General features: G+C 36.5%; 1 protein-coding gene across 2 annotated transcripts in view; it reads right to left on the reverse strand.

The window, feature by feature from the left end:
• Positions 1 to 22342, reverse strand: part of LOC129257401 (SRSF protein kinase 3-like) — a 100169-nt gene that overhangs the window by 19838 nt on the left and 57989 nt on the right. Inside the window, exons 1-4 of one of the 2 annotated variants that reach the window (XM_054895711.2) lie at positions 14927 to 15155; positions 12665 to 12810; positions 6417 to 6525; positions 3969 to 4056 (exon numbers count right to left, since the gene is read on the reverse strand). In XM_054895711.2, coding sequence (XP_054751686.2) covers positions 3969 to 4056; positions 6417 to 6525; positions 12665 to 12810; positions 14927 to 15021 — 438 coding nt within the window. In that variant the 5' untranslated portion in view covers positions 15022 to 15155. Of the gene's footprint in view, positions 1 to 3968; positions 4057 to 6416; positions 6526 to 12664; positions 12811 to 14926; positions 15156 to 22342 lie in introns of those variants that run through there. The other variant, XM_064096870.1, reaches the window with a different exon arrangement.

Genomic DNA, 22342 nt, shown 5'->3' on the forward strand with positions numbered 1-22342 from the left:
CCACCTAATTGTTTACCAAACTGGTGATGGTGGTAGTTACTGTATGTGGGTTAGTTGTTCCTGGCAAATGCTTGTTAGTTACAAACTAGAGGACTGACTGCTAACTTCAGGTCCTGTCATAAAGACTTGGTAACCAAAGGCAGTGAAGGGAATTGCCTTTGGAGCTCACCTCAACTGCCTGGCTGTCCTCAAACTTTGCCTATTATATTACCAACAGTGGTTCTAATTCTATAAAAAAATGCTATGCCTTCTGAGGGCTCACTGAAAGGGCTGGTATATAGGGTAAGCTGCCTTGCCAAAAGGTGTTAGTGCACTGGTTGGGTTTCAAACTGAATGGGCACCTAATTATCCTTTGAACATGTAGGCCTTATACTTCACTGATATCACCACCTATTTAAAAACCCATTTGAAATTGATTTAAAAATGTGCTCCTCGTGACAATGCCATATCTTGTTTAGGTCTTTTTCATTCAGTATTCATCTGGACCCCATAACACAAAACTTAGCAATGGGCTGTACAATAAATTTTAGTTGATGCAAGAAAAATCAATCATTACCACCACTCAATCAATCCTCAAGGCTTGTGGTATGAGGTCCTGATGTTGGTCTCACTGGTAAAACTAGGGTGTCAACACAGTCTCATCAAATTTCCTGAAAAATAGTACAATCTATCCCCAGCCCCCTCTCTTGTCATTGTCATCTAGAATGTCACACTCCAGATCTATGTCAATCTCATTTCCTCTGCTGTCATGAACATCACACCTCGCTTTCTATCAGACATCTCCGCCTCCCCTTTTTACCTTTTTCTTTTCCCCTGAGAAGTATATTTCTTTTAAAGGAATGGAGTTCAACAGCTTGGTATACCTTGATATTTTGAATTCAATTAAAAAAGTATTGTTTTTAATTGGTAGGGAATCAATGGGTCAATAACTGCAGCAACAGTTAGAGAAAGGTAGAGAGAGAGAGAGAAAGAGAGTAACTTGTCAGTGCAAAATATAATGGCAAACCATGATCATTGTAATTTTATAACATACATTTTTGTACCCACCATCAACCATTTATAAGAATAATTGCATGAAAATTGTAATTGATCGTAAAACTTGGTGTGGAAAAGCCTATGTTTTCACATCTTCATGCATCCATTTTTATGCCAGAACATCCAGATAGACAATAACAAGAGTCTTAGGACAATTATACCATACTGCTTGTATTTGCTTTCTTCCATATTGACACGTTCATATTAGTGCCCACACAAAATGCAGCATACATTCTACTGGAGAATATCTCTCTTCTTTGGTAGGTAGGCATTTTGATGCTGAAGGTTGTTTATTGGTTCACTAATATGCTTTTCACACTGCACTTTTTCCCTTAACCCCAGGAAATTGGTGGGGCTAAGGGGGGGGGTCTTAGCCCCACCAATTTCCCGGGGTTAAGCTTAGCCCAATTTTCACACTACGTTTTAGCAAAGTGGGCTAGCACGGTAAATAGTACGATACTATCTGGCCCTGCAAAAAAGCAGGGTTAGCCGGCTTATTGTGGTGCTAGCACCACAACTGCGGTGCTAAGAGATGCAGTGTGAAACGAAACAGGGCTAAGCAAAAGTGGGGCTAAGCATAAGCCAATCACAGAAGTCGAAATTGCACGTTAATCGCGCTCTGTATGGTAAAATCAACAATATTTATGAGCTGTGTGATTGCCCGGGGTTAAGGTGTTAACCCCGGCTAAGCAAATAGTACGGGCTTGTGAAAGACAGTGTGAATCGAAAAAAAGATAGTATGGGGTTAAGGATAGTCCGGGGTTAAGGATAGCATGGGGTTAAGGAAATGCAGTGTGAAAAGCATATAAATCTGCATGAAATCTTTTTGGAGGGGAATCCATAGATTTACAAGAACATAAAGCTTTTGTATAGAAGTTCTTGCCTTGGTGCACTGACACCACAGACAGACTGAATGCCTGAATAAGCCAATGGTTCAACAATCAGATACAATATGTCTTGTGGAATTGCACATGTATCTTTCCTGTCCTTGTACCATGTGACTTGAGTGAACAAAATATGAAGAAAACAATATGAGCATGTGGCTATCCACAGTAGCATATGCAGGGGGGGGGGTGGTTACAGGGGTTCAACCCCCCCCCCTACATTTCTTTTGGAACCCTTTTTGTATGCAGGGAGGTGCTTTACAGGGGTTCAAAGCCCCCCTAAAAATTTATTGAAACTCTTGCTTGTCAAATTTTCATTCAGAAAAATCCTGCGTACACAACTGCACAGATTTCATTGTCAAATGGAACTAATCACTTAAAAATAAGCAAATAAAAATCAAGAGATGCTAAAAAAAAAAATCATTTTTTTTAAATTACTCCCAAACCAAATGAAATGAAGTTCAGTTTCATTCATTTATCCAGACAACTCTACTACATGCTGCTTCTCCCGATAAACTTAAAAGTGTATTTGGACAGAAAAAAGCTGAAGGTCTTTAAACGTATGATTTTATTTTCATTTAAACTGAAGTCTTTCCATGTTGACAATGTCATCCTCATACTCTTCTACTCCTCAGTTGTTGAGAGCACCTTTTTATAAAGATGCCTCTCTTGGTATTACAGTTTGAGGAAATGTGACCAAACAAAAATTCAGAGGTAGTTAAATCAAGCAGGAAAAATAGTTGGGGATAGGTTTATACTTAATATCTGTTCTGCCCGCAACCTTAAGAAAGTTGAGAATGTCATGAAAGATCAACAACACCCTCTAAACGACTCCAGTGTGCAAGATGTAGGACAAATCGCTATCTGAATAGTTTTGTACCATTTGCGATTAGGGCATTTAACAGCTCACATTAAATGGTATCGCCTCTTTTCAATTAATAGTTTATCCAACAACCCACAGTTTTTTCTTATAGAAACTCTTATATCACAACTGTTCTGAGTATGTACTTTTCCATGTGCCCCCATTTATTACTTTCTCCCCTTCTTCTTCTTTTCTCCTTTTCCTTCCTCTTGTTCTTCGTCTTTTACTTCTTCTGCTCTGGATTAGCCATGTTTGCTGTAATAATTATTCTAAATCTATAAAGTTTGTTGTAACTGGGAAGAAAAACAGTTTACAGAGATTAAATGCAAATGTCGCTAGCATCTGAAATCATAAGATTGTAAGAGGTCCATGGTGACCATGGACCTCTTCATATTTTACTTTAATTCATTACTATACTACTATAATAGGTCCATGGTCATACTTTACTTTTATTTTTCTACTACTATACAAGGTCCTTGGTCATAGCTTATTCGTGCTTTGTATTGTATCTTGGGATCTATGCTTGGAAGTCGCTGGTGTACGATACTGTACTTGAAATGAATGCAATATCAAATTATCTCACTGCAGTGTGCAATATAGGTAGTGCTATGTCTTGCCCCCCTCCCGCTGCCTCCCTTTCTCTCCGGGGTAATCTCCTCTCTCTGCATTTCTTGCCCCTCTTTCTCTTTTTTTTCTCTCTCTTTCTCTCTCTTCACACTGACACATTGCTTCACCTTCTTGTTGGGTAAGCGCGGGGGAGGAGATGGTGCCTTGTGCGAGTTTTCTTTGTTGATATGTTTGTATATATATATATTTTTGTAATGGTGCACTATTTCTTCATAATTGCCATTTATACTTTTGCATGTCTTTCACTCATGTATTTTTAGATGTTGTCATGAAATGTATGTATTTAAATCCCGAAACAAATTTCCTATATGGACTTGAATATATTGAATTGAATTGAAGAATCAATAATTTGGAATCATCAAAATCCCCCTAAAATGATCTTCTACTTTAGACCCCCTGGACCCTCAAAATTTCCATTTTATCCTACTATTGCAATAGTACTATTACATGTATACCAAGCCATTTTGCCTATACAAATAGGCATCAGTCCGGGGGGCCGGAATATTATAGAACTTTTTCTATTTTCATCAGAACATGAGATTTATAATGAGTTTGCTTACACATTTGAGAAGTTTGATCTCATCCAGAGCAGTCTCTGTGTAGTGTTCTGCACTCTTCACAACCTTCAGAGCAACATATCTCCTTCCCCTGTTAAAAAAAAGAGAAAGAGAAAACACTCGGTAAGATTATATAGATGCAATACAAGATAAAGATTACATAAAAACAAATCTAGAGGAGAGAGCTGGCAGGCTTAAACGAAACAACAAACTGTACAGAATAATCAATGTCTAAAGAACAAAGAATGATTAATCTTATTTAAAAAAAACCAATCCATCTTTTCTTCTTTTTTTCTTGCAAGAATGATAACTTCATTTGAAAAATTCTGAGTAATAGATTATATTGCTGGTCACTTAATTAGAACTTCATGTACATGAATTTTGTTCACTTTAGAAACTGAAGGATCCCCCACCACCCCCGGGCCCCATTTTTTGTAAATTTCCTATTACAACATAAAATTATTCATGAATTAAAGAATATAGCTATGATTGTAAGATTCAAACAATTTTTTAAATCTATAAACACAAAATTTAATTGTAGAAATCAAGGAAGTGACAGCATAATAAATATATTTCGTTAATACATTAAATGATGCATTATTATCTGTCTACCCAACAGATATTTTCCATTAAAACGAAGGGCGAGTCTTACTGTATTGACAGAGTAAAGTTCAATCAACATAAAGCTTTGTTTTAAGTAGGCACTAATTCCCTGACTTCAAAGTGCTCTCGAGTGGTGGTATGATTCCATTGCTATACCACATAATGCAGCACTCTATCCGGCTCTTTGACTGTGTGTGTGATCATGTACTAACAGAGATGGTGGCATACGATTGAGATGACAATATTTGCATAGTGGTATTCATTTCGTATGTCAGGTTCACGTTCCCAGCTAGCATGTCAACAGGACAACTGCCACCTTGCTGCTAAATCAAGAATACTTTTTGCCTAGGCTTAACATCCAGACATGAATTTTAAGATTTAGGACTCAACCATTTATCACCATGATTTAAGCAGGAAAAATGACTTGAGTATCATCTACATGTAGTTTGTATCATAGACTTTGATTACATTTTTGCTTTTTACAAACTCTCTGAAAGGTGTTTGAAATAAACTTTTTATAATCTTTATTTCTCAAAAAAATGATAAAAATAAAAGCAAACTCTGAACAAAGTTCCACTTGTCAGTAAACATTGGTTCATTTGCATTTGAGGGAGGAGGAATATCAGGGGGGGAAATTAACAAGAGGAAATACAAAACTTATTGATCTGTATATTCATTTCAATGAATTTGTGACTAACTCTATAAGAATGCAGTGTCCAACAAAACAACTGAAATATGTAAACAGTGTCATTCATTGTTTAAACATCTGACTGAACAGTTCACTAACTGAACTAGGGTGCATTTTTTCCTGAAACAAAACAATTAAATCTCTCTTTTCCACTATGCATTTGTAAAAGTTACTTTTTTCAACAAAGGTAATCCATGTATGAGTGACTTACGATTCATCAAAATAAATAATTTAGATAAATGTTTCACAAATATATTTATTTCATCAAAATAAAAACTACATCTAGTCTGACTGCTAACATACTCCCCCCCCCCCCCCACAAACATGATGTGCCTTTATTTTCTTATGTAAAATAGGCTATTGATGGTACTATCCCTACAAAGTATTATAGAATATTAAATATCAAATTAATCGACAATTATTACTCCTACATTACTTTCTGAAAGTTTAGAAGGATAGCACATTAAATGACAATATTTACTTCATTGAATGAGCTTTAGGAATTAGTGAACTACATGTCACTATCAAAAACTCTATAAAATATATTACAATTTATCAAGGAAATACAAATACAGGCTTGGAGTGCAAGAAGGTTTATGCGAGAGCCGAAAATCATACTGCTGTTGAAGGGACTCTCTAGAATTAAAACATACACTTTAGTGTTTCATACCCTTCATTGTCTAACATGTTTTGAAAATAAAGTTCCTGCATTCCACCATGTAATCGAGCTGCATACAGGTATTAAAACCAAGCTTTAAGGCCTTGAGCTTGAGAATACAAGCTCAGGTGAACTTTAACATTCTTTACAAACATCACGGCAGGGAGGCTCTTTTTTTTCCTTTATACACCTTAGATGCATCCAAACATTCACAACAGGGGTTGCTTGAAATACAATTTTTCATGAAGAAGATGGTGCATTACATTATGATAGATATCTTTCTGATTTACTGTAAAATCACCATTAAAATGATTAAATTTTCCAGCTCTTTTTTTTTGGCCTTCTGGTTGAGGTATTCTTTCTGAAAGGAGTCCAAGCTTGTAGGAAAAGATCAAATTTATCTCTACTTCATAAATGAGAAGATTCATAATCCTTTATGAAATACATGTAGGTCCTAGATCCCAAATTTAGCACACCATGTTTCATTTAGATAGATACTTACGTAAGGTCCCATGCCAGCCAAACGGTAGAGAAATGCCCCCATCCAAGTTTACGTGTAACATGATACTTCCCATTAAACAGATCAAGAATCTTCACAGGATGATAACCACCTAAAAACAAAAGAGAAAATAAAAAGGAAACTTTTTCAAAAATAATCATCTCATTTTCATGGATTCATTGGGAAGGGGGTGAATTTCAGAATTTGTACTAGTGTTGAAAGCGCAAATTGGACTGCTGATTCAAGTACTAATAAAACATTTAAAAAAACACACACAATACCCCCTTCTACTATTTCCCACCCCACTTCATTATCTTAAGTTAAAAAGACTGATAAGGGGAGGGGGTGTAAGTAAACAGTGTGCACTTTGGTATTATACTGGTACGAAGTAAAAATGGATTTACAACTTTCAAGTGTAACAGCAGTTTTTGACAGACAGATATATGCATGCCTGATTGCTACTGAAGGTTGGTCTCAAATTAGCTCTGGTTCTGCAAAGAAATTGCCCTTTTCTTGAACTTTGAAAATCTGATGTTTTGCAAAGGTTTCTGAACTTTTCATGTCTGCTTGATTACCATAATAACAAGTAATTCTGAAATATCAATGTACTTGAAATTAGTTGTCTACAGACATGGTTGATTAATATGTAAATTTCAATATATCAGTTACAAAAATAGATCAGAGTCCTGTTTCATAAAGACTTGTCTGTTATAATAACAAATGCACAAACAACTTTACTATCAGCCAATCAGACTGAATAATTTTAGTAGCTATTACCTTTTATTCAAATTTTGTTACAATAACAAGTTTTATGAAATGGACCCCTGACCAGCCCCCCCCCCCTTCATAAAGAGTTACAACTGTTGTAACTTTGCCATTATGGCAACTACCATGGCAACAGGGCTCAGCAGCCAATCAAAAATCAAGGTTACCATGGTAGTTGCCATAATGACAAATTTACAAGTTGTAACTCTTTATGAAAGGGGGGGCAGGTGCATGTTCCCCTCAAACAAACAAAAAAAGATGGGAGTCATACTGCTTGATGATATCGTGATAACATCCTTCCATTCATCACTGTCCAAAAAATGTATTAAAAAAAAACAATTACTACATGGTGATGCTATCGATAGATGCATACCCACAGCAAGATCCATTCAGATATGACCTGGGGCCCAAATGTTAGATGACTTACAATTAATTATAACTCTTCCATTGTTACCATGGAAACCTTGATTTTGAATGGGTGTTGTACCTTTTTAAGTTTCCATAAAATGTAAATGTAGGCCTTATTCTATATAAAACAAGCCCAGAGCAAGCCTAACTTTGGTTTGAATGGATATACAGAGTTTATGCCAGCCAGAATCAATGTCAAGCACAGTTGAAACAGATCTATGTTATGCCCGACCAAAATATTGATGATGGTGAGAGGTTTTGGTCAGCCAAATCCTGATCATGTGAAAGGAATACATTAAACTTTTGGGTATCTGAATATTTTTCCTCTTATTTGGCAAACATTCTAAAAATCTTAGATAGGGAAATAAATGGCCCTTGAGTGTAATATTATTATTGAATGTTTGATATAATTCAATCATCATGCAAAATTCTTTTCAAGCAAACTACCCTAAAAAATATTCCTTCCTAAACCTCCATGAGATGAGATCATGATAACATATCAAGGACGAAAACCTACATATTTGATCCTCTTAATCTGCCTGCAGATGGATTGATTACAAATCATATTTCTCAGGCCCTCATCAAATTAAAATTCAGACACTTTGATGAATATCAACATGCCTGTAATCTTTAGAACACTCATTTGAAATATACAAAAATTATTCAAAAAATGCTATTTTCATGTATTATCTCTGCAAATCTGGGATAAAGTGACATGGAAATTAACATGCACACCTCAAGCGTTATCGGCATCCCTCAAAACTACAGGCAATCCAAGGTAATGCACCCCTAATGAAGAGAGTAGGTTGGACTAGTGATTGCTGAACAATCACAAATCTAGCAAAATTCTGCACGACTATCTGCCGTGAGCAGACAGCTTTTACAGCTAAATTGAGCGTTTCTCTCTCTATCCCACGCCATCATCCAATCTCTACCTAATGCATCGTCTGCACGGGGAGGGATTTTCCAAAATGCCTAAACCTAATGCCTCCCCCGGTTAGTAGGCCTATCGTATTTAGGGTGATTGCGTCAAAGGTATATAGCTCACGACATCACATCCATGATACACATAGCCAGGGTTAGTACTTTTCCACCACCTGAGTTTACCAGTGGTCATCTGCATAAACCATCCAATTATTGCATCTTGTATTAGCACACTTGCATTGTTGTACACAGAAGTTAATTACAATATTTTATTCCTGTCCAGAAACGGGGTTGTAGTTTTTTTCCTTTCTATCATACAGCTATGTACATGTATGCAGGCTGAGTCAATGCAGGGTTTATTTTTTTCCAAGGAGCAATATCTAACCATTTTTACATTTCAATGAAATGAAAAATTTGATTTCATTGGAAGGTACCGGTACATTGTCTGGACTGTGGAGCGTTTGAGCTAGTAGTGTGTGATGGTACGGTGCCTTGAAATATACCAAGCCAAATCAAGAGTGTATTTCAAGTCTTAACCTGTGAATTAGCTGGATAGTTCACAAAATAACGAGCTATTTTTGCAAATTATGCTTAATTGCCTTGCCATTTTAATCCCAAGATTAAAAAAAAAATCCTGATAACTGCAACTCCTCCATTACAAATAATCTTGAAATTGCTCTGATCGGGATAAGTTAAAAACTGTGGCTGGTGAAGATGGGACTACACCCAGAGAAATTATTACAATACTAGAAACCCTACCACCCCAACACCATACCTTCTTCCATTATACATGAAGATGACCTGGAGCTATAACTATACTTCAATTACAAGTTTGAGGTTCCCATGAGAGACTTGCCTACACAGATCCTACCAAGTCCACTTTTACTGCTTGTCTCTATTTAGGACATACAACACAACCGATTGTGAATAAAAACACACTTCCCAATACGGGGAGTATAAATTTTGGTTTTAAGCAGTTTTCCTCTCTGGTTTGCATCACCCGATCACTCTGACATTTAGATTTTTTCGAGAGGAGAAAGAAGATATTTGAATTCTGGTACTGGTAAGTAATGAGAGGAAAGATTGCCTCAAAATCTATGTTGGGATGAATGCTTAAAATTCCAAATCAATCCATTTCAACAACTATGCTATCAATATCATCAATATCACCAAACTAACCCCAAAAAAGGCTGAAATGCAATCATAATTATTTACCAACTTAAATCATTTTCAGCGGTATTACTCTCCAGTTTGTTTACATTTATCAAATTCTGAAGTTTTTCCCATGAGCTTCATTGATTTTTTTAATGGGGAGGGAGGGGGGGGGGCTACTATTCAACGTGAACATGTCATCATCTAAATCATTGGAGGTAGGTTTCGTATAGAACAGTTGTTATAATCTGTTAAACATTTCCCTAATGTCTCTTGTCTGAATGAAACTTCTCTTTTCTCTAGAAGATCTGCAGTCACAACATTTCACATGAAATAGGAATTCACAGACAGAGCAAATACCATCATTTCTGGGTTAGTTTATAGATGACAGGTTCTTACAACTTTATCTACAAAGGGACAATAAGAAATGATGGGGATCGTAACATGTGAGATTAGACTGCTGATCTAATCCAATCACACTCATAACCTTATGTTTACCCCAGGGTCATACGTCTTAGTTCCTTTTTTTTAGGTAGGGCATCAAAGATGGGTCAAATACCATTATTCTTTCATAAGGAGGAATTTGTTTGACAAGCGAAATGTCTCTGACATATTTCACTTCAGCATATTTTATTGAAGGATGCAACAACTAATTGACACATTGTCAAATATAAAACATTTACAATATGTATCTCAAGGCTTACCACTCTAAATCCAGGTTAACAGTGCACATCAAATATCGGTTCTTATAAAAACAGGTTCAATCCTCGGACAAAACCTTCAGGTTGAAGTAATTACTTTGAGAGAATAAAATAATCCAGGGCCATAAAGGCTATAACTTTGGTTCAAGTATAGTTTTATAGGGTTCAGTCGTGTCTAAAAGCAGTTCGGTTTTGCAAATAAATAGTTAATGCTAAGTTCAGGGATGCCACTAGGTGTCCTCCAAAAATACTGAAACTTATCGCGGGCCAGGACAGTGTCCAAGATAAATAAATTTAGGGGGGTCCACCTTAAATGTTGGGATGGACACAGGTAAAAAAATTGGACAAGCAAAAAAAAAAAAAAAAAAAAAAAAAAATTAGGAGGGGGGGAGTCCGCCCCCACCTCAAATTTAGGGGAGGGGGAGGACCAAGTGGCTTCTTACCTTGTTGTGATCGATGACTTTGAAGTCAATTAGGTTTGAAAAACTGACGGTAGTTAGTTGTGTTTCTCATAGAACGCTAGACCACTAGACCAAAAGCTTCAGTCTCTGTATTTTGGTTGTTCAGCTGAACCACGTTGGCTCCACTCACCAATACATAGACTGAAGAGTTGTTGGCAGTTGGCCTGTACATAAAGACAACGTATCAGCTAACCCAGGGAGCTGATACGTAACCCAAGGACTCAAGGAGCTCCGGCCCGCTTTCCGGGCCGGAGCTCCCTGGGTTCCGTATAAGCATGCAGCAGTAATGTTAGATCTAACATTCGGCAGAAACCCGATTTTCGGATCGTTTTTGGTACATAAAATGTCACATTATAAAAAAATAATTACATCCAAACTTACGAGAAAATATATAAAATTCAGAAACATCGTACCTTAGACCGCAGTTACCGCTAATTCCTTTCAAATGATGATCAAAACTTAGTCATCCTCGATTCCCTCGTTGGTCATTGTAAGTTGCCATCTTGGATGACGTCATCATCTTTACAGACGTATTTACCAGTCGCTATTATACCGCAATTCGTGCCGCTGCTTTGCGCTTGTCTATGTGCGTGCGTTCGGAACTTGTCGCTCGCATTGATTGGCCAGGATATCGAGAATTCTAATCAGAAAGCCTTGATAAAAGCATAACTCAAAGAACGTAGTAGGCAGTGCACGCGTTTATCAATTATGTTCTGTATAATTTAAGCAAATATCTCGGGGAAATATCTCTCACTCGGTCGATCGACATGCATCACAATCGGGAGAGATAGGGGGAAAAAAGGAGGACTTTCCAATTTTTTTAATACACAGAAAACAGGAAAAGTCGGAAATACGGAAATAAGACAGATAGCAGGAAAAAAGCCGGAATTCCGTATAAATACGGAAAAGTGGCATCCCTGTAAGTTGCAACTGCTAATTTATGAATTAGATTGGGCCAAATAATAATCAGGATTATACTACCTTGATGCTACTGCTTGTGTTCCAAGTCCAAAAACAATAATACTTTTTAAAAATTAAATGTACACAATGCAGCGTAGAATCCTTTTCTTTGCATATCCAAGAAAAATGATAATATTCACGAGATTGTCAGTCCAAACAAAATTTACTGGGACTGATCTCACATTTTAAGGATCACTGTCTCCAGCTACACAACAAAAGCTGAGCTGCAAGACATTCTATTTCTGCTTGGATGCTGGCCTAAAAAGACTCCAACCAGGTGGCTTTAAATGGTACCTCTTACTTGGAAACAAGAGTGTATACTATAATTTGTCTTTTTAATTTCTTTTTATTTATTTTTTTTTTACTTTTAAAAGAAAAGATGTGGTAAAATGATGGAAATAAGTTTGGCATTGGAACAAAATGAGTGATGAAGAGATACTCCTTGTTTCCAATTATAGCATTTTCCCTTCATTTGAAGAAACATTTTAACCCTAATATCATCAATTCTACATGTATATTGGAGGTACAAAATTCTTGAAAGTTAAATTGGAAAAAAATCCCCTCCTTACAATACTTAAAACTAGTTAATACCGAAAAGAATGAAACATGAAAGTGTAAAACACTCCCAGCGTCTGTCTCTCAGTTGGGATGTAACCTCCATCAAAATGAGTAGTGGAGATGTCATGGTCAAGTGGTCTAGGGAACCTGACTTGATATATGAAAATTGACCTGTTCGATTCCCACTGATGGCACCTCGAGCAAGGTGCACTGCTCTTTTACCATACAGTAAATGAAAAATGCATTTGGCATTACTGTTATGTGCCTGTGTTTTGGTTCGTTTGATGTTGTCTTTTTAAAGATAACCTTTCCAACTCCTCACCTCTGCAGTAGTCTTGAGGATCCTCCTGTTCATCTTCATCAGACCCATAGGCTCCTTGCTCCTCCCCTTCGCGATCTTCCTGCTCCTCCTCTTCCTCATCCTCAGAATCTATGGGTACTTTGGGTGGAGGCTTGTTGCTATGGGCACTGTAAGAATAAAAGTACATTCAATGATTGAATTTTTTGTTTGTTTTTGTTTCTAATGGGGACATGTTTATTGACCTATTTTATGTAAAACAAGAGGTAAGTAAACATGGGTAGGGATACATGGTTTATAAAACAAGTTGGGTATTGTGTGAAGAGTATGTGGGATGAGGGGGACACAAAACGTATTTCACAATTCCTATTGTAGGTCATTGCTAAAGTTCAGATCAGAATAAATTATAAAATGGATTGATACATGTAAGAGAGGGATAGAGGCACTGGTGGATCCAGGGGGGGGGGGGGCACGGGCCGGATGTGCAAAATTAAAATTTGTTATGTAGAAATAGCATTAAAAAAAAGTGTACACCCCTGAAATTGAAGACCTTTTTTTTTTTGCTTGTCAAAATTTGTGGGGGACGAAATATAATTAATTTTGGGTTAAAAACCCTTTTTTTTTGGCTTGTCAAATTTTTCCTCGAAAAAATGTGCCCCCCCCCCCTTTGGAAAATCCTGGATAGAGGGATAAGAATAGTAAACAAATACAAGGATATTCAAAGAAGGATATGTAAATACATTATATTATGATGGAAAATACCTGGAAAAAAAAGCATTTTCTTTACCAAGACTCCCAAGACAGAGATACATTTCAATCTCTCTGTGTATAGTCCCGCAGCTCTACAATTTAATTAAAAGTACCCACTGTATCTCCTGACAAAGTCATTTAAGTGTAGCCTCTAACACCCTTAGATACAGTTTCTGTCATAAACTCAGGTAGCATTAAGACAGGCATTTCCTTCACTCCTGATCTCAGTCATAGAATATAATAAAATAATAAACTAGACAGTGACTGATTGACAGCAGTGGGGAATATCCAGACCAAGAGGCCGTTCTCATTACGCTTTCTAAAACTAGTTTACTGGAAACCGATTCAGGAAACCACTTTGGAAGATCGCTTTGCTAGTGTTCCCACTTGATCACACGAAAGTGGTTTTTTCGAAATCACTTTATGTAAAGCGCTCTTGTTGCTGTGGAAACGCTCTCAGTAGGGTGACACATTTCGCGCGAAATTCGAAACCGCAGCATAGGCTTTCTACACCTGTCATGTGGAGTAGCGCGCTCAAAATGTGCGAAGATCGCTTCCCGAAGAACGGTTGTGTCCTCACTTATGCTAAAACCAGTTTAACGAGGCAAAGCGATCTTGAAAACTACATCGCGAGGTGGTTTTCCAAACTGGTTTGGAAGATCGCTTCCAAGACCGCTTCGACCGTTCTCACTATGCGTTAAACTAGTTTCCACTAAACTAGTTTTAGGAACGTAGTGAGAACAGCCTCCAAGTCACTATAAATATTTACATCACTTTCCTCACAAACAATCAAATGCCACAGAATGATAGGTGAGGAAGGGTTGTAAGGCATCCATAGCTTTAGGCAAGCAAAACAGACCTGCCGTGTTAAGTATGAATGAGTACTTGACATTTACACTAATTAAACTGTAGGGATTTTACTCCAAGGTGCAGTACGGGATTCAAGAACAAGACCTGTATTTTGAAGGAGATGGCATGGTTTACAGCAGCTAAATAGATCATACAATATATGAACTACATGTAAGATTCTGCTTGGGACTAACTGAAATATACCACTCTATACCAAATTTTTAAAGAAATAATTTCGTATTTTCTTTTTATTTCCAAAAACTGAGTTTACAATATATACCTGAACTCAAATCAAATTAAAAAAGAGGAACAATCATCATTTATTGCTCATGATTTTTTTGTAAAGACCCAATATGCAAGTAGTAGGCCTACAATATAATGCAGGTAAGCATGAACATAGCTTTGTTCTTCATAAACCCAAAGTCATGTCATGATCCACAGAGAAGTTCCCAATCCAGACAGAACAATGCATATCTGAATTTAGAATCTTTCCTGTTGTGACTTTAATTTGAAAATCTTCTTTTCATGTCTTTATCACCTTACTATGGACACCAAGTGTGTTGACTTCCAATGGTAGACAACAACTCATAGTCAGTCATACTTAATGTACCTCCAATTGAACTAACTACAGTACAAATCAAGTTTCAACACTGAGTAAGACATTGGTTCACTATGCAAATCACCTACCTATTTCTGAGAACTGGGTAGTATTTCTTAAGAAATATATTGCGCAACCTGTCAAATAACCGATCTAAAAATGAATTCAACACGTCCCGTCTCATTTCAGTACAAATCAACAAAAAAGTGAATTTGGAATAGATACATGTATATCCAACAGTCACTTCAACCTCAGTCGAAACATCTTCAGTTGTGCATGAATAATGGCTGAGTTAAGAACTTATCCCGCTCCATGAATACACGCCTTTGGAGTTTGGACTCAAATTGTCGTCACCTGGTGAAGAGCATGTCAAACAAGATTAAATCTACCATTATCAAGTTAAATGAGGGTATATTCAATATACATCCAAATACAGACGAGTTTAAAATCATCACATTTTCTACTTGTTTAACATCAGCATAATGAACCAAGAAATTATATCTCGCACGTATTTAGGATTGTCTGTGCTGTCAATTAATGTGTCAGGAATTACCGATTACATTTTCCTTTAAATATAACAACCATGGCTGATAAGCTCCTGACTATGGAAGGGACCATAAGTTTTTCATGTAATAGGCCTTTAATAACCTTACACAACATGTTCTCAATTTGAAGGAAATATGTAACATTCATTTTCATATTAGCTGGATAGAATTACAAACGTCAATTGGTCCACAGAATAGTGCCCTTAAAGGGTTGCTCCGGGTCGAAGATATTTATATCTAAATAAGTAGAGTAAAATTCACAGAGCAAAATGCTGAGAATTTCATCAAAATCAGAAAACAAATAAGAAAGATATTGAATTTTAAAGTTTAACAATATTTATATTTTGTGAAAACAGGTTTAAGCATGTCATCATTAATATTCATTAGGCGGGCTGATGATGTCACAACCCCACTTTCCTTTTTTTGATATTTAATGAAATCACAATTGTTTCATTTTTTCATAAATGTGTAAATAATGTGTCTCCATTATGATGAAATAAGATGCAGCAATAAATAACTTAATGCTCTTAATCAGTTGTAAATTCAATTGTTTCAGTTCTTGGTAGAAAAATGTTGAATAAACCAGATTTCATACAATAAAAACGAAAGAACAAGTGGGGATATGACATCATCAGCCCACTGAATGAATATTCATGAAGACATGCCTAGAAGTGTTTCACCGGAATAATGCAAATCTTTAAAATTCAATAACTTTATTATTTGTTATCCGATTTTGATCAAATTTTCATCAATTTGCTTTGTGAATTTTACTCTATTTATTGAGATATAAATATTTTCAGCCTGGAGCATCCTTTTAAAACATTTCTCCATCCTGAGATTTCATTAAAAAATGTCAACAAATTTAAATACAACTTGGACAAACAGATGGAGACAATTATATCCCATGACATCATACCTCCTCCCATCATTCCCATGAGTGACCCAGGTCACTCGTTACTCCTAGATACTCTTGGATGTGCATCAACATCCGATTGGAGTCTCTCTTCTCTTCAAGTATCAATATCATCCCAAATAGGTAAGCAAATTGTCAACAGATTAGATACCACTTCCTTTCTCACTGTACTATTGGCAGAGAAGCTATTTTGGATGCAGAGCAATAACTTCAGAAGATGCAAAGTGATATAAGTAGGGCAAGGTGATAGCAACCATTTGAAGTGTACGATTGGTCCAAAATAAAGTGATCAGGACTGTATTGTTTGTTTGTTACTTTCAATTGAATTGTTTACTCTGCAGTAACATTTATTGGAATTTGGCAGTAGCTGGAAAGGCAAATCCAAGAAGAAAAATATGTCAAAATCTGCGTCCTCTGCTCTCTCTCTCTTTAAGTATTAGGGCATTCTATTTTCTCCTTCTCTTGTCTCTTTTCTTGACAATGAAAAAGGCTTCCCATCAATCATCCAATCAGTCAACATATATTTCAGACTCAACTTAGCCAATAGTTGAACACTTCAGTTTATCACGTTTTTCTCCCAATCAATACAAACAATAAATAAATCATGCAATTCATTTTCATAAGTTATGCACCACTGATTCTCTTGTAGAAAACAAAGGAAAAGGAAACTGCAAAAAAAAAGACTTTGTTTTCGTCATCTTTGGATTGAACAGGTATCTTGACAGCTTTATCCCTATTAGACACGGCCCACTCATTTGCTCAGAACCAAACCAACTACCAATCAAAACCTATATAATACACTCGAACTCTGTCTGAACTTTTTGCCTTACCGTGAACTGTCAAGCATACATTACAAAACAAATTGAAGTCATATTTTGGGGACGTCTTATTCTGCTGTAAAAGTTTTGTTTTTCTGTGCTTTGGTTTTCAACAAAGTTATTACTTACATGCCATTGTTGCACGTAGCTCTAATAAGAATGGACCAATCAACAGAACAGTATAAATTGACTCGATATTCAATTTCCTGTGAGGAGTTTGATACAACATGCCAATAAGAATGGAAGAGTTGAATTTGTACTTGGATTTCAAAAGAAAATTAAGTAACCTCTTCTACACAAAAGATGAAAACCTGGAAGAGCCTACTGAAGAAAAATTAAGAGAACTAGAATTTCAGAATATAATCATATTATCAAGATAATCATTCCTACCCAGTGAAAAGTCAGGGGACGTTTTCCCTCCTGTCCATATAAAATAGAATTTTGCTAGTTTGGTGCTTTTTCAATGGCAATTTGATGGGGCTACTTATACATTTGATCAGTGAATTGCCTTAGCTCAAATGTATTTGGGGGCTGCTCCTACCAATCTCCTATCCAATCCATACTGATACTCCACTCCCTACACAATGTGTGGCAATAAGTAAAATAGGAAAAACAGAATGGCAATTCTGAAAGAAATCGGTCAGACCAAGAATAAGAAATTCACTTTTTTCGCTTTTTAAAAAATGATATCACGAAGACCACACATATCCGTAATTTGCGATTTTGATGGGTAGCCAAAATGTAGAAAGTGATTTTTGGTAGGAAGTCCTTTCCAATCTCACTGGGGTTTTCTCTAAACTCGTACCTTACTGTTGGGTGATAACCAAAACCCAATTTAGATAGCATAAGGTTACATGTATATGTCATCATAAAAGAAAAAATATAAATCAGAGTAATCACTTAGGGAAAATATGTCATTTTATTCCCTACCATTAAAAATGACTTGACAAATCCCAAAAGGGATTACAATTTTTACAACTATAAGACATTAAAAAAATCATATCTGCTTCTATATTTTTTTTCTTTTCATTTTTTTTCTTTTTTTCTTTTATAACAAGATTCCATAAGGGTTTGTTTCCCCTTTCTCATATATTTAGGAATCATATTGTTTGGTAACTCTGAGCAACCTAGAACATTACTGGGGCCCTTCCCTGATGTCTACTTTGACATAAATAGGATATGATTTTGAGATATACCACAGGCCTGGAAGGGACAGGAAACAAATGGGCATGGTTAGGTGTATTCACACAGTGGAGAAAAACTGGACGGCAGAAGATTTCATTAATTAATTTTTTTTTTTTGGGGGGGGTAATTCAAATTACAAAGAAATAATTACTTGGAATACAAGCCTTATTACAGGCTTTTGATTATCACCAATTAGGAATTAGAAAAGAAATGTCAATACAATTTATCACAAAATAATATTAGTATGTGATGTACTTTAGGGTGAATTCACAGGTCAAAGATTGTCAAGTTTGCCAAGCCATATCATAGCACATTAAAGGGAGCACCCACTCGAAATCCATGTACGATCAATTTCATTCGCTTATCCCTACGGCAAGCACCTACATCAGAACAATCTTGGAGCTGCAAACAAAATCGCCACTGAGAGTGGGATAGATTGTCCAGTGGCTTGTTTGGTTCATCTTACCGCCCTTTCACACGGTAAAAAATCATTATTTGAATGATTCCAGTGAAAAATAAGGCTAATGACAAAATTTTAGCATGTGTGAAACCAAACTAGAATCACAAACGCTAATCACAATCACGAATTCAAATTCTAATCCGGAGGCGAATTCCACTTAAGTTTCACTCAAATTAAAGTACGAATTTTCCATGTGAAAGGTCCAATGATTCTTAAGACAAATTGCAATTATCATTACAATGATGAATCAAGATTCACGTGTAAAAAGGCCCTTTATTCGTTCGAGAGCAAGCTGCACAGGCAAGTACACACAAATCATGCATGCACCTATCGGAAACAATCGATTCCCGAAAGTTACCCGAGCTGGATTAAGCTTCAAAGCACCGCGATTTGCTACTTTACGCTCCCTTTAATACTCTGTTCATTTCCATTTTTGCCACTCATTGAATGGATAAGTTTGTACATGTAATTAATAGAAATTTTACTTTTGTTGGGATTTCATTCTGTATTAATGAATAGGCCTAATAATAATATGCAAGGTTATCAAGTGTTAGATATGTAAATTAAATCAGAATATTCCTGTGCTCTATTACATTTAAGACAGTTTCGAGGTGGTCCCATTTTCATAATATGTAGGGGTATATATATAGAGGCTCTAGAACCTAGATTTCATGGATTTACAACAAATTCAGTTAGTGACCAGCCGAACATTGGGATTAGATTTAAACTTAAGCTTAAAGATTTGAATTTAGTTCAGATTCAGAAATACCTGTAGATCGTTAGCATTCAATTGCAGAGTTCGACCCCATTTCAATAAAGATTCAGAGAGTTTGTAATACCAATAAGAGTAAAATATGTAGTATGAACACAGCCTTATGACAAAAGGAGATGTCTACACAAACCAGTCCCATTTTGAGTTTGTAAGCCAAGGCCGAGGGTTGTGACAGGAACTGATCCAGGGACGTTAACAGGGGAATAAGTCCTCGGGAGGGATGAGTTGTCCTTGTCTCAGTTCCTACCAATATCCAAGAAGTCATTAAACCATTTTGAACCATCATAGGGGAACAGTTTTATATTCTTTACTTGAAAAAAGGGACAAATTTGTACTATAAAAATATCCCTGAAATCTATCTTACTGTGTTAGGAAAAAGTACACTGGACAGATATAAAGCAAAGTTCTACTAGACTAGAAAGAATGATTGTAAATCACCATCACAATTAATAGTGGTGCTGATGACTGTACACAGCATGATTAATAATATTGACACATAAACAATTCATATAGGTAGAATTCATTATAAATGACATCTCAAGAAAGATGTCATTTGTCCAAAGCTCAGTGGAACCAGGCCTTCAATCTTGGCAGAGGCGGCAGCTTTTGTCATTGCCTTTACCAGTCTGATGCTCTTATGTGAAAAGTTAGCAATATGTCAGAGGCAGAATGTACAGACAGTGGCAGCCACCGTCTTTACACTCTGTACATGTGTTAGTTCTTGTTTGCTACTTATCCACAAGGATTCGATACAAATTTTGGACAAAAAGCTGCCATCGGACACTTGTTGATAAAATCAAAACAAGGTCTTGTTCGTAGTCTTCAGCAATAAGTCTGAGGCGGAAGGCTACATCTACAAACAGTGGCAGCCACTGCCTATACACTCTGGTCTTGCGTTAGTTCTTGGTTTTCTATCTATCCATAAGGATTCTATACAAATTTTTGCTAAGCCAGTCTTTCTCTTCACATACTTCTGAATAATTTAGATTCATTTCAGGGCTTTCACCCCAAAAGGATTATTGAACCAATGCACAGTACATTACGAGGAAATTATCATGAAAGGTTCAATGAACTTTTCGAAAAAAACCACAACAAAGAAGAAATTAACAATGGGAATTTCCTACTACTGAAGCAAACCTCCACAAAAATACCTATACGATTACATCATTAAAAAAACCAAAACCTACCTTTGTAATGCAACATTTCAGGCATAAAATTCAAAGCTTACAGAATTTAATTTAAGTCTAAGAACAATAACTTTCCTGTCTTCTTTGAAGTAAATCAATTTAACTATTTTCAAGTAATGTGAAGGATGGATTCATCTAGGCTGTCACTGACCAAAAACACATCCCTCAGAACAACCTGAACTCAGAATTGTTAAATTCTGTTTATGATCATTAGGTGGTTTCAAACCGCCTCGATCACAAGAATCCCCGTTAAATTATGAGAACTTTTTTAGGCTGAAAAATACCCATTGATTATTCCTGCATTCACACCGCCCTGAAACATACCCTTCGGGATAAGTTCCTGAAGTTACGAGCATGCGCAGTATGGTCTGATAAGCAGCAAGGCGCGAAATTCAAAATCACTAGCCCAGCAGCAACCCATGCACGGCGCCGCACCCAACGACACGCTGGGCTAAAAGTTCCCGTAATTTGCTTTTAGACCGCCAAAATACCCACGACCTTGGAAAAATCCCCGCGAAAGTTCTCGTAATTTCGCCAAGTACCTACTATTTATCGGGTATTTTCTTTCGGGGATATTACGCGTAGTTTGCTTTCACACCGCCAAAATACCTGGTATTTTCTGATCGGGGTAAATTTCCCGATCAGAGAATACCTGGAACTGGCGAACTTCGAGGCGGTCTGAAACCACCTAATGAGAAAGATCTAGGAAGATTGAACGATACACACATAGCACCCTAATAATAGTAAAAACAAAATTATAAACAATAGGATATAATTTCACCTCAAGAATCGACTATTGCACTTTATCAAAACTCTCAAAAAAGTCATATCAAGACTTCTCCCATCCAGCTGTCAATGATATATTATTCTGATAGCTCATATTCCACTGAGATAGGAAAGTGACCTTCACATGTTTGGTTCTTCAATCTTAGATGAGCTCTCAACTGTAAGAAAGTTCAAAGAGGGATGTTCAAGCAATTATTTTCTTAATAAACACATGAATCTCAAATCAAAACAAAACATATAGTACAGCAGAAGGGTTTAGGATTGCACTTCGGCAAATTGTAATCAGAACTGATTGTCCCTCGCTTCGAGCCAAGCCATTGCACATCATATACCACAAGTTGACCAAGTAAAGTTAAAGAGAAATTCCAGTAGTTGCAGTAAACACTGATTTCATGAGAAAGTCTGTAAAACCAGGCTTAATTGTCAGTATATCATCGAGGATCTAGATCTGGTACAGTTACATAAACTGAACTTTGTGAAATCTTGAAATCTACGCTGAAAAATGTTCAGACTGAACTTCCCCAACACAGATAAGCGCACGTAGGACTGTGTAAAATTATTGCTTTGAGCGTCAGGCCCGATGCTCTACCCGAATCCTGTGCTTATTTGCTGATTTCTCAGCAATTACACAATTTCTTCCAGAATCCTTTGGCACATGCGTTTTATTTATACAAACAGACACTTTGGTGGTCATTTCATTGGAATCTGTACGAACTCATTTTGATATCGTTACCAAAACTAGCATTTACCTTTAAACTTGGACTGTGCAAACTTCATAAGCCATGGTTAAGTTCTCCATTGGGCTCTAGCCATTTTTGAGACCATAGAGATACAGAATC

Source organism: Lytechinus pictus, chromosome 3 (genome assembly GCF_037042905.1).
Source record: "Lytechinus pictus isolate F3 Inbred chromosome 3, Lp3.0, whole genome shotgun sequence".
NCBI lineage: Eukaryota > Metazoa > Echinodermata > Echinoidea > Temnopleuroida > Toxopneustidae > Lytechinus > Lytechinus pictus.